Source organism: Protomyctophum bolini (genome assembly GCF_963924005.1).
Source record: "Protomyctophum bolini genome assembly, chromosome: 20".
Classification (NCBI taxonomy): domain Eukaryota; kingdom Metazoa; phylum Chordata; class Actinopteri; order Myctophiformes; family Myctophidae; genus Protomyctophum; species Protomyctophum bolini.
Window position 1 is genome coordinate 39506422 of NC_137881.1, and position 12550 is coordinate 39518971.

The window sequence follows — 12550 nt, forward strand, 5'->3', positions numbered from 1 at the left end:
GCGATTAAAAAAGAAATCACAGGGTATGCGCGTGACATCATCATCATACCTGGAAGTTATGCGGGAATGCCTACTGAGTGGCAAAAACTACTTTCTGGCCTTGACAGCCCATACATCCAAACAGAAAAGTCTTATTTGATTGCATTAAATTACTTTAAACAACATTAAATTCACTTTGCCACTCGATCTGCCATTCACTTTATGCATGCACATACCCTCTATAGAATGTAACAAACATGACACACAGTATGGCTTCCCCCAGTAGGCCTCCTTCACATTCAGTTTGGCCAATTCTGTGGCCAGATTTAATTTCCTGTGGTTTATTAGGACTATAGTAAATAATAAAAATAAATCATCATAAAATGTTGTATTTTTTTTTTTACCTATTTAGCCCCATTCTCGAATGTCAAAAAGAGCTAAAATTCCTAAAACGAAAGAAAGCAGCAAATGAAAAAAATGAACACTCCTTTATTTCTTCGAGTGCTTATTATTCTATTCATAAACCTAACCTACTACAAAATGAGTGGACGAGGCAAAACCTTACTGAATCAAATGTCGAATTATGGGAAGAGATGAAGAGATGCGTAAAAAGGCAACTCATTTTAAAATGTAAATATTTAAATATGGAACGGAATAAAGAGTATAATAAACTAATGCAACTATATGTTGAACTCAAATGTAAAAGTAGCACATCAGAACATGATGAAAAGAAATTAGACGACATTACTAGCACTTTGAAGATTTTTAATAATGATTATTTTAATGCAGCTAAAGTACAAGCAGGCTTCGATATGGACGAACCAGCAAACATACGAAAAGTTATAGAGAAATATAAAGAGAGACAGGAGTTTAACTGTATAAATGCACTGACAAATAAACATGGTCAAATTGTAAATGATGATAATGGAATAATGGAATTGATTGTGGAACATTTTAAGGAAATGTATTGTGGTGATGGTACTTTGTTGGATGCAGAGGCCTTTTTATCAGAGGTGAAAAAAATAGATGGAGTGCACTTTGACACACTCCTGGGTGATTTCACAAGCGAGGAAGTAAAAAAAGCAATTTCTTTGTTAAACCGAGGGAAGTCTCCCGGCCCGGATGGCCTACCCTCCGAATTTTATCAGGTCTTTGCTAACGAACTTGCTGATATTTTGGCCTCTGCATTTAATGACGGGTGTTTTAAGAAGTCAATGCATGACGGGTTTTATCAGGGTACCATCTCGATGATCTTTAAAAAAGGGGATGAAAAAGATATAAATAATTGGAGACAGATCACACTAACTAATATAGAATATAAGATACTCGCCAAAATCATAATGATAAGACTAAATACAGTATTAAACGAAATAATTGAAAAAGAACAGACATGCGCCATTAAAGGACGTATGATGTGGGACAATTTAAATAGGATCAGAGAGATGATAAACTCACGTCATGAGCCTGGCTTTTTTATTGTTGGCTTTGACCAAAAGAGAGCTTTTGATTTTGTAAATAGAGAATATTTATGGGGTGTTTTAGATAAATATGGGTTTCCACAGGTATTTATAAAAATGGTTAAAATGTTGTATGCAAAATCTCAGGTGGCGGTAAAAGTAAATGGAAGGACGTCTAATTACATTGACATAAAGAAAGGGGTGAAACAGGGCTGTCCGCTGAGCGCAGCGCTCTACGTTCTGGCCATCAGCCCATTACTAAATAAAATAAAAAATGATAACCGAATACAAGGAGTTCGGATTAATAGAACGGCAGCCAAGGTGTCCGCATACGCGGACGATGTAACTGCCTTTATAAAATCGCAGAGAGAACTGGATTATGTCAGAGAACACTTCCACCTCTATGAGCAGGTCGCGGGGGCCAAGCTAAATGAGACCAAAACGGAATGTATTTGGATAGGAGAGGAGGATCGGAGGCCGGCCCTGCTCATGGAGGTGAAAGAGGAAATGAAAATACTTGGCATTTTCTTTGCTAATAGGGACTGTGCAAAAAATAATTGGGACAGAAAATAAATGGAAATACATGCCGAAGTTGAAAAATGGAAAGTTAGGGACACAACTTATAAATCGAGAATAGAGATTGTAAAAACATTTATTTTGTCAAAGTTATTGTTCCTGGCCACCATTTTTCCGCCACCTGAGAAATGCATAACAAGAATTAATAGGATGTGTGTACGCTTGATTTGGGGAAACAACCGGGAGGTTACCAAAAGGATTTTTATGTTTAAAAATGTCAAACAGGGAGGCCTTGGCGCAATGGACGTCGGCAGCAAAATAATGATTGCATTTTGTAAAAATGTGGCTAGGGGCATTCTGTGTGGAGCAGCTTGGGTAGGAGACCACAAAACATGGAGAAAACAGAGGGGCAGGGGCAGACTGTCACTGCCATACTATAAACTGGCATATGGGGACTTTACCACAAAACATAGCAATTGAAATATTAACTGGGGAACCCAATCAAATAAAATAATATAAGTAATAAGATATATGGAGGTATGGTACTTTTTAAACACTGCTCCTTTGAAGAAAGTAAAAACCTAGTAAATAATTTTAACAGTGGCCTCGTCACTGGGAAGATGCAGGACGTTATGTGGTTAACTGCCCACTTCCAACTAGAGCAGTGGTTAAATGGAGCTGCTTTGTAACCACGACGGAATGCCCCATGCCAGACTGCAGAACTAGAGACCATATGGCACTTACTCGTAGACTGCAAGAGGTCAAAAGCAATCTGGAGCAAGATGCACGATTTAGGTGTGAAGGTGCCATGCCACAGAGACATTTTGTACGGTAATTTTAACTGCAGAAAAGAAGATTATGATATATTTTGGGTTTGTATTTGTGTGACAATTTTTAGGATCTGGATAACTCGGTGTAAAATGTCAATAGACCACCTAGTAATTGATGCAAACACTGTGTTTAAACATATTAAAACGGAACTTAAAAGGAGAAAAAAACAATGGATCTGAAGAGATTGCACACACACCTAAACTGGCCCACCTTGGCACTGTAGCATGTCTGGAACAGTCCAGACAAATATAATCTTTGTAACGTATATATATATCTTTTCTGCCCTTATTCTGCCTTATCCTGATGTGAGGACTCCCTCTTGGACATGTTATACCTTTAAGTGTTGGTATTGAGTGTGGGTGGCTCCGGGGGTTTTGTTGCATGCCAGCTGATAGTCACACATGGCACCAAAGCATGGTGCTATTTGTTGGCGAGTGGCGAGACCCTCGGAGCAGCACATACAGACGCAGGCATTTGGGCTTTAGGGGGTGTCGCGGATAGTACACATCGCACCAAAGGATGGTACTGTGGCGCTCGCGCTCCCTGGCGCCTATAAGTGGCTGTGAGCTAAATGTATTTGATGTATGTATTATGTATTGATGATGTATTATGATGTATGTATTTGATGTGATGTTTTTATACGATGACAAGCAGTATGTTTTTATATGGATTTCCAAGCTTTGATTTATGTGATGAATTTAATAAAATACTTCTGGTAAAGCTTGTACTCTCTCTGAATGAATGAAATTTGGTGCCAATAAAGAACATGTTAATTAATGTAGTAGGCTATAGTTAATCCGGTTCCTGGTTTCAGCAGGCCGGTTTCTGTCAGGTTTTATCATTATCTTACGTTGCAATATTCAGAATACAGTGTTTCCCTGTATAGTTAGGTAAAGTTAGCTTAAGTTGTGGCAAATGAATATGCAGATATACCTTTATAATGGGGAAATGTGGGTGTCATAGCAGCAACAGCAGTCATAAAGGAGGATCAATGCAAAATCAAAACAAAACACATTATGATAAAAATGGGCTTTCAATTATACATTTACAATACATATTAATAATGTATAAAGAGGCTAGTATATTTAGCCCCTCACAATGATACAGGGACAATAGAGCACACGAGCGGAAAACATAATACAGAAAACAAAGTCTCTTTGTGGCAGGATCAGCCAATCATATGCTAGGAGTCCCACGCTTCATTTGCATTGGCTTTGTATAAATAGTGGTACGAGAGCGTCTTCTTACACATTCTTCACTGCAACTGAACTATTCTACTGAATACAAGCACGATGCCTGAAGTAGCAAAGCCAGCGCCCAAGAAGGGCTCCAAGAAGGGCGCCGTCACCAAGACCGCCACGAAGGGCGGCAAGAAGCGCAGAAAGGGCAGGAAGGAAAGCTACGCCATCTACATATACAAGGTCTTGAAGCAGGTCCACCCCGATACCGGTGTCTCTTCCAAGGCCATGGGCATCATGAACTCCTTCGTCAACGACATCTTTGAGCGCATCGCCGGTGAAGCCTCCAAACTGGCTAACTATAACAAGCGCCGCACCATCTCATCCAGGGAGATTCAGACCGCCGTCCGCCTGCTGCTCCCCGGTGAGCTGGCCAAGCACGCAGTGTCTGAAGGCACCAAAGCTGTGACCAAGTACACCAGCTCCAAGTAAACTGTTCTGTCTGCTCTAAACACAATGGTCCTTTTAAGGACCACTCATCTTTTCCAAGAAAGAGTTCATTCAAATACTATAAGCAAATGGCCTTTTCACAGCCTGTAGGGTGTAGGCTAAACCAGTTGGTCCAGGTCAGTCTTCTGACACTCTTCTGAATAACTGCTAATACTGGGCATGTAACGTTTTTAATAGTACTGCAGATTAATTCATAAGCCTGTTGAAATTAATTTAATTTACTCTACTACACTAGCAATCATGTAAAATGAACATATGATCCACAAGTTAAAAAATATATAAAATATACACAATATAACAGCTGCAAGCATGGCACATGATCTAAAAAAATATATAATTCGTCTAATTTCTTCATATCTTGACTTCACTGAAGATCTTATCTCAACACTATAAGCAAATGGCCTTTTCACAGCCTGTCAGCTAAACCAGGTCAGACGTCTGACGCTGAATGATAATACAAGGCTTGTTTTAATTATATATTATATTATATATATTAAGTACCAGGTAATGATTGCTGTAAGTGGTATTTGTGTATGAACAACTTTAAAGAAGCTTGTAAAAATAAGACTTCATTAAAAGGTCTGTCATGGGCCAATGTGTGTCAAAACAGCTGCAAGCATGGCACACATGATCTTTAAATAATAAATGTATAATTGTAATCTCTTCATAACCTCAATGTTTAGAGACAAGGTTCATTTTACTACTACTTATTTAAATAATACTAGAGGAATTAACAAGGAAGTTAAATAGCATAATTGATACATTTATATAATGTGGAAGATATCAGAAATGACCCTCATATAGAAACAGTGGGTGGCTCTTAAAAGAGCCTTTGTGGGGTTTGGTCAGTCGAAATGAAGGTTTATTTCTTGGCAGCTTTCTCAGTCTTCTTGGGCAGCAGAACAGCCTGGATGTTGGGCAGCACACCGCCCTGAGCGATGGTCACTCCGCCCAGCAGTTTGTTGAGCTCCTCGTCGTTGCGGACGGCCAGCTGGAGGTGACGGGGGATGATACGACTCTTCTTGTTGTCGCGGGCAGCGTTTCCAGCCAACTCCAGGATCTCAGCGGTCAGATACTCGAGGACAGCCGCCAGATAGACCGGGGCGCCGGCACCGACTCTCTGGGCATAGTTGCCTTTACGCAGCAGCCTGTGGACACGACCTACGGGGAACTGGAGCCCGGCACGGGATGAGCGGGTCTTGGCCTTCTGCCTCACCTTTCCTCCGGTTTTGCCTCGACCACTCATTTTGGTTTTGTAGAATAATAAGCACTCGAAGAAATGTGCTGGGGTAGAGGCGTGCGAGACATTTTATATATTCAGCTTAGTAAAGTATAGTGTGGGGTTGAGCGCCCCACCAATCATAGAGACGGATGAGAGCGCGGGCTGAGTGTGTATGAGTTTCCCACCAATCACTGCTAGTGGAGTGATCGGTTCCTCCCAGTGTAAACTCTGACTCCTCCCAAATAGGGAGGTTCCTGACCACACATCTTCAACAACACTGAAAGTGTGTGTGCTGCACTGCAGCACTGCTGCCTCTCAGAGCTAGTGAGATAAAATGCTAGCCTGATTGTCAAACCAGGCTAATAAAATGCTATGAGCAGGTCGCGGGGGCCAAGCTAAATGAGACCAAAACGGAATGTATTTGGATAGGAGAGGAGGATCGGAGGCCGGCCCTGCTCATGGAGGTGAAAGAGGAAATGAAAATACTTGGCATTTTCTTTGCTAATAGGGACTGTGCAAAAAATAATTGGGACAGAAAATAAATGGAAATACATGCCGAAGTTGAAAAATGGAAAGTTAGGGACACAACTTATAAATCGAGAATAGAGATTGTAAAAACTTTTATTTTGTCAAAGTTATTGTTCCTGGCCACCATTTTTCCGCCACCTGAGAAATGCATAACAAGAATTAATAGGATGTGTGTACGTTTGATTTGGGGAAACAACCGGGAGGTTGCCAAAAGGATTTTTATGTTTAAAAGTGTCAAAGAGGGAGGCCTTGGCGCAATGGACGTCGGCAGCAAAATAATGATTGCATTCTGTAAAAATGTGGCTAGGGGCATTCTGTGTGGAGCAGCTTGGGTAGGAGACCACAAAACATGGAGAAAACAGAGGGGCAGGGGCAGACTGTCACTGCCATACTATAAACTGGCATATGGGGACTTTACCACAAAACATAGCAATTTAAACATTAACTGGGGAACCCAATCAAATAAAATAATATATAATCGAATAAGTAATAAGATATATGGAGGTATGGTACTTTTTAAACACTGCTCCTTTGAAGAAAGTAAAAACCTAGTAAATAATTTTAACAGTGGCCTCGTCACTGGGAAGATGCAGGACGTTATGTGGTTAACTGCACATGGTAGACTTCCGACTAGAGCAGTGGTTAAATGGAGCTGCTTTGTAACCACAACGGAATGCCCCATGCCAGACTGTGCAGAACTAGAGACAATATGGCACTTACTCGTAGACTGCAAGAGATCAAAAGCAATCTGGAGCAAGATGTACGATTTAGGAGTGAAGGTGCCGTGCCACAGAGACATTTTGTACGGTATCTTTAACTGCAGAAAAGAAGATTATGATATATTTTGGGTTTGTATTTGTGTGACAATTTTTAGGATCTGGATAACTCGGTGCAAAATGTCAATAGACCACCTAGTAATTGATGCAAACACTGTGTTTAAACATATTAAAACGGAACTTAAAAGGAAAAAAACAATGGATCTGAAGAGATTGCACACGCACCTAAACTGGTCCACCTTGGCACTGTAGCCTGTCTGGAACAGTCCAGACAATATAATATTTGTAACGTGTATATATCTATATATCTTTTCTGCCTTATCCTGATGCGAGGACTCCCTCTTTGGACATTTTATATATTTATTAAATGTTTGTACTGAGTGTGTTGCTCTGGGGGTCTTGTTGCATGCCAGCGGATAGTCACACATGGCACCAAAGCATGGTGCTATCTGCTGGCGGGCGGCGAGACCCTCAGAGCGGCACATACAGGCGCAGGCGCTTGGGCTTTAGGGGGTGACGCGGGGAGTACACATCGCATCAACGGATGGTACTGTAGCGCTCGCGCTCCCTGGCGCCTAGGTGGCTGTGAACTAAATGTTTTTGATGTATGTATTGATGATGTTTTATGTATTATGATGTATGTAATTTGATGTGATGATTTTATACATTGACAAGCAGCATATATTTTTGTATGGATTTTCAAGTTTCAATATATGTATGACTTGTAACTTTGTGGAAATGTAATAAAATACTTTAAAAAGCTAATAAAATGCAGCAGTTTGCTCAAGTTACATGTCAGTACAACTGCTTTACAGAGAGAGAAATGTTAAGAACCATACAAACAGACCACATGTAAATAAGATTAAGAAACCCCAGCTGACATAATACATTTAGTGTCACAGCATGGATTTCAGTGCCTGCATATAATATTCAAGTGCAAGACACGTTTTAGCTCTAGTCCACAATCATCACTTCTGTGCCAAAAGCACATAGGCCTACATGTAAGATTGACCACATTAATATTTTGCATTAGTATTTTACACACATACATCCTTGTGTTTAGTGACAAAAGGAAAGGTGTCCATGGAGATGCAAACTAGAACAAATGCCCTTCGATTAGTTAATCCAAGATTCGTGAAATAGGCCCCTGGTATTCCATAGTATTTATTAGCTATATTACAGCAGTCCCAGTCAGATTGACGTGTGTAAGAGCTGCCCTCCAATCGGTGCCAGTGATGCATGGTACCTCCCCAAACAAGGAGGTTTCAGAACACTGACCAATCATAGGACGACGGCGTCTCCGTGGCGCTAATAAAATCAGCAGTTTGCTCTGCTTAGTCACTCTATTCTAGACCTCTATACAACAGACAATGGCCAGAACTAAGCAGACAGCTCGTAAGTCCACCGGGGGCAAAGCGCCCAGGAAGCAGCTCGCCACCAAGGCAGCTCGTAAGAGCGCGCCGGCCACCGGCGGAGTGAAAAAGCCTCACCGTTACCGTCCCGGTACAGTGGCTCTGAGGGAGATCCGTCGTTACCAGAAATCCACCGAGCTGCTGATCCGCAAGCTGCCCTTCCAGCGCCTGGTGAGGGAGATCGCCCAGGACTTCAAGACCGACCTGCGCTTCCAGAGCTCCGCCGTCATGGCTCTGCAGGAGTCCGCAGAGGCTTATCTGGTCGGTCTGTTTGAAGACACCAACTTGTGCGCCATCCACGCCAAGAGGGTGACCATCATGCCCAAAGACATCCAGCTGGCCCGTCGTATCCGCGGAGAACGTGCTTAAACAAATCCGTCACTGTCACAACCCCAAAACGGCTCTTTTAAGAGCCACCACATGTGTTATTTAAAGAGCTATTATCCTTTGGTATTGACTAGTTATGCACTTTTAACTAACTGAACAATGACAATGAGCCAAAAATGACAATTATTAATTTGGTAATGTGTGCTGAGAAAATTTGACTAACTCTCATGTGCACATTAAAGTGTTTATTCATCAATGCCATTGCACAAAAAAACAATACAAATACTGTATCATTTGAGTTACATTGTGTGAAGGCTATAATAAGTCATTAAAACTGCTACCTGTGTGTGCTCCTTACTATTATCTCAGACACCCATTCACATGAAATTATTACTTGCGCAAGCAGAGCGCGCAAGTAATCGTTTCGCTTGGTCTCTTCGAAGTGAAGACAAGTTTTCTTCAACGGTAAATCTGTGCCTGGTTTGCTGGGACTAGTTACAACATTACGTCATCCTTGAGAGAGTACATGGTGTGTATATGACGTAATGTTACAAGTTACAAGTTACAAGTTACAACATTACGTCATATACACACCATGTACTCTCTCAAGGATGACGTAATGTTGTAACTAGTCCCAGCAAACCAGGCACAGATTTACCGTTGAAGAAAACTTGTCTTCACTTTTTGGAACCAAGTAACCACAGTATACTGCTAATCAAATTACAACTACATACTCTGTATGTAGTTGTAACTAGAACAACTACATACAGTCTGTGCCTGGTTTGCTGGGACTAGTTACAAGTTACAAGTTACAACATTACGTCATATACACACCATGTACTCTCTCAAGGATGACGTAATGTTGTAACTAGTCCCAGCAAACCAGGCACAGATTTACCGTTGAAGAAAACTTGTCTTCACTTTTTGGAACCAAGTAACCACAGTATACTGCTAATCAAATTACAACTACATACTCTGTATGTAGTTGTAACTAGAACAACTACATACAGTCTGTGCCTGGTTTGCTGGGACTAGTTACAAGTTACAAGTTACAACATTACGTCATATACACACCATGTACTCTCTCAAGGATGACGTAATGTTGTAACTAGTCCCAGCAAACCAGGCACAGATTTACCGTTGAAGAAAACTTGTCTTCACTTTTTGGAACCAAGTAACCACAGTATACTGCTAATCAAATTACAACTACATACTCTGTATGTAGTTACTTGCGCAAGCAGAGCGCGCAAGTAATCATTTCGCTTGGTCTCTTCGAAGTGAAGCCAAGTTTTCTTCAACCGTAAGTCTGTGCCTGGTTTGCTGGGACCAGTTACAACATTACGTCATCCTTGAGAGAGTACATGGTGTGTATATGACGTAATGTTGTAACTTGTAACAGTTACAAGTTACAGTTACAAGTTACAACATTACGTCATATACACACCATGTACTCTCTCAAGGATGACGTAATGTTGTAACTGGTCCCAGCAAACCAGGCACAGATTTACGGTTGAAAAAAACTTGGCTTCACTTTTTGGAACCAAGTAACCACAGTATACTGCTAATCAAATTACAACTACATTACGTATATGACGTAATGTTGTAACTTGTAACAGTTACAAGTTACAGTTACAAGTTACAACATTACGTCATATACACACCATGTACTCTCTCAAGGATGACGTAATGTTGTAACTGGTCCCAGCAAACCAGGCACAGACTTACGGTTGAAAAAAACTTGGCTTCACTTTTTGGAACCAAGTAACCACAGTATACTGCTAATCAAATTACAACTACATACTCTGTATGTAGTTGTAATGTGATTTGTAATTTGTAAATCTGTGCCTGGTCTGCTGGGACCAGACTACACAGATGACCATATCTCTTACGTCATCACTGAGAGCTAGTCATACATATACACACACCGTGTACTCTGGTCCCAGCTCTCAAAGATGACGTAATGTGGTATCTGCTGGGACCAGATTATACAGATGACAATTGACAATTTACAATAAGTAATAAAATAATTATACTGTATAATATATTTTAATTCAGTTTATATACCTTTTTTTTCATCACATATCAATGATTCATTTTTCTGTAAAAAAGTAGTTAGGTAGCAAATAGTTACACGTAATGATTATACATTTCAAACGTTCCTTCACAGAGATACTGAGATGTGATACTTTCCAGCGGTCGAAAGTACTTGCGCGCTCTGCTTGCGCACTAGTAGGCCATTTATGGCCTACTAGTGTGCAACAAGCAAGTATGCACTCGGCAGAGTGCAGTTCTAGTTATCATTAGTTTAGCATTCATTTGTAAGTAATCACTTTTTTGGTTTACTATGAAAGGCAATGCCAATTTTATTTCAACAAGGCAATTCAATGTGCTTTACACAGAACACCAAGCAAAGGAAACATATTTGTGAAATGACATTAGAATACTGAATATGCAAACAAATCACACCTGTGTGAATTGAGGGGCGCTCTTATACGTCATCATACATCATCTCATTCTGGCCAATCGCAATGTATGTCCTCGTCTTCAATGTTTGTGTTAACACAAACACTCAGAACTGGCCATTCATTGTCAATGGCATTAAATGTTTGTGTTTAGGACACACTGTTTACGTGCACACTAATTGCCTTCAGCTCCTAGTCCTGTAAATGTTTTAAACCTTTTTGTAATCAGTAGGCTTTTTTGTTGTTTCATGCTCTTTAAATGTTCTAATATTGTATTTTTCTTATATGAAGTATTGCTAAACGTTTATTTTAATGTTGTATTTTATGATGTAATTTTTATATGGAAAGCACTTTGGGTCAACTTCTGTTGTTTTTAAATGTGCTATATAAATAAAGGTGACTTGACTTGACTTGACTAAAGGCTCGACATAGATGGGGCTTGTGCCCCGCAAATAATAACAATACTGCAAGTCTGTGACTCTGTGTGATCTTGTAGATCTGCTATTCTGCTATTAATCAGCATCGCTAGGGGGGGGGGGGGGGGGATACATCCTGACCCAGAGAATCACAACCTTAGATTTACTCCTTTTATGTTGAACTGACACATGCAATACTGGAGAATGAAAACAGTTTGATCTGCACATCACTGCATTCATTTCTTAATGTTTACTTGAGTCCAGCTGTGTGAGGCTCCATAACCATAAAGGCCTATTCATAGTCTGGATCTTCGGTGGTTACGTGACCACCGAACTACAACATGACGTCACGAGCCGCGGTGAAGAGCAAACCACCGCCACCGCTCCAGCCCTTCTCTCTGTTTTTACTCACCGCCGCTCAGCGTTATTTCAGCTCCGGTGGTCACCTCACCACCGGAGCGGTGGTCACCTCACCACCAAAAATCCAGACTATGAATAGGCTTTTAGGCGCCAGAGAGCGCGAGCAAACAGCACCATGCTTGGGTGCCATGTGTACTATCCGCAGCACCCCCCAACGCCCAAATGCCTGCACCTGCATGTGCTGTTCTGAAGGTCTCGCCACTCGCCAACAAATAGCACCATGCTTTGGTGCCATGTGTGTCTATCCGCTGGCATGCAACAACACCCCCAGAACCGCACACTCAGTATAAACATTTAAAAGTATAAAACATGTAGACATACCGCAACCGGGAGTCCTCACATCAGAATACTACTCACTGTGGCAGAATAAGGGCAAAAAATATATTTACATGAATGTTACAAAGTACATTTGTCTGGGCTGTGCTAAAATTACTACTACTACTAACCCTACAGTGCCAAAGTGTGCCAGTTTAAGTGCGTGGGCAGTCTCTTCAGGTCCATTGTTTTTCTCCTTTT

The 12550-nt window shown here is 41.0% G+C and overlaps 3 protein-coding genes across 3 annotated transcripts; 2 read left to right on the plus strand and 1 right to left on the minus strand.

The window, feature by feature from the left end:
- Positions 1–4075: 4075 nt before the first annotated feature.
- On the plus strand, positions 4076–4453 carry LOC308335414 (histone H2B 1/2-like; the record flags this gene model as incomplete). Its single annotated transcript, XM_080792441.1, has 1 exon — positions 4076–4453. One exon carries the CDS (start codon positions 4076–4078, stop codon positions 4451–4453), a length of 378 nt encoding a protein of 125 aa, XP_080648567.1.
- An 880-nt stretch (positions 4454–5333) lies between these two features.
- LOC308335400 (histone H2A-like) lies at positions 5334–5717 on the minus strand (the record flags this gene model as incomplete). Its single annotated transcript, XM_080792427.1, has 1 exon — positions 5334–5717. The coding sequence occupies one exon, from the start codon at positions 5715–5717 to the stop codon at positions 5334–5336; it is 384 nt and encodes a 127-aa protein (XP_080648553.1).
- A 2650-nt stretch (positions 5718–8367) lies between these two features.
- On the plus strand, positions 8368–8778 carry LOC308335394 (histone H3.2; the record flags this gene model as incomplete). The annotated part of the gene is made up of 1 exon (XM_080792416.1): positions 8368–8778. The coding sequence occupies one exon, from the start codon at positions 8368–8370 to the stop codon at positions 8776–8778; it is 411 nt and encodes a 136-aa protein (XP_080648542.1).
- Between the last annotated feature and the right edge of the window lie 3772 nt (positions 8779–12550).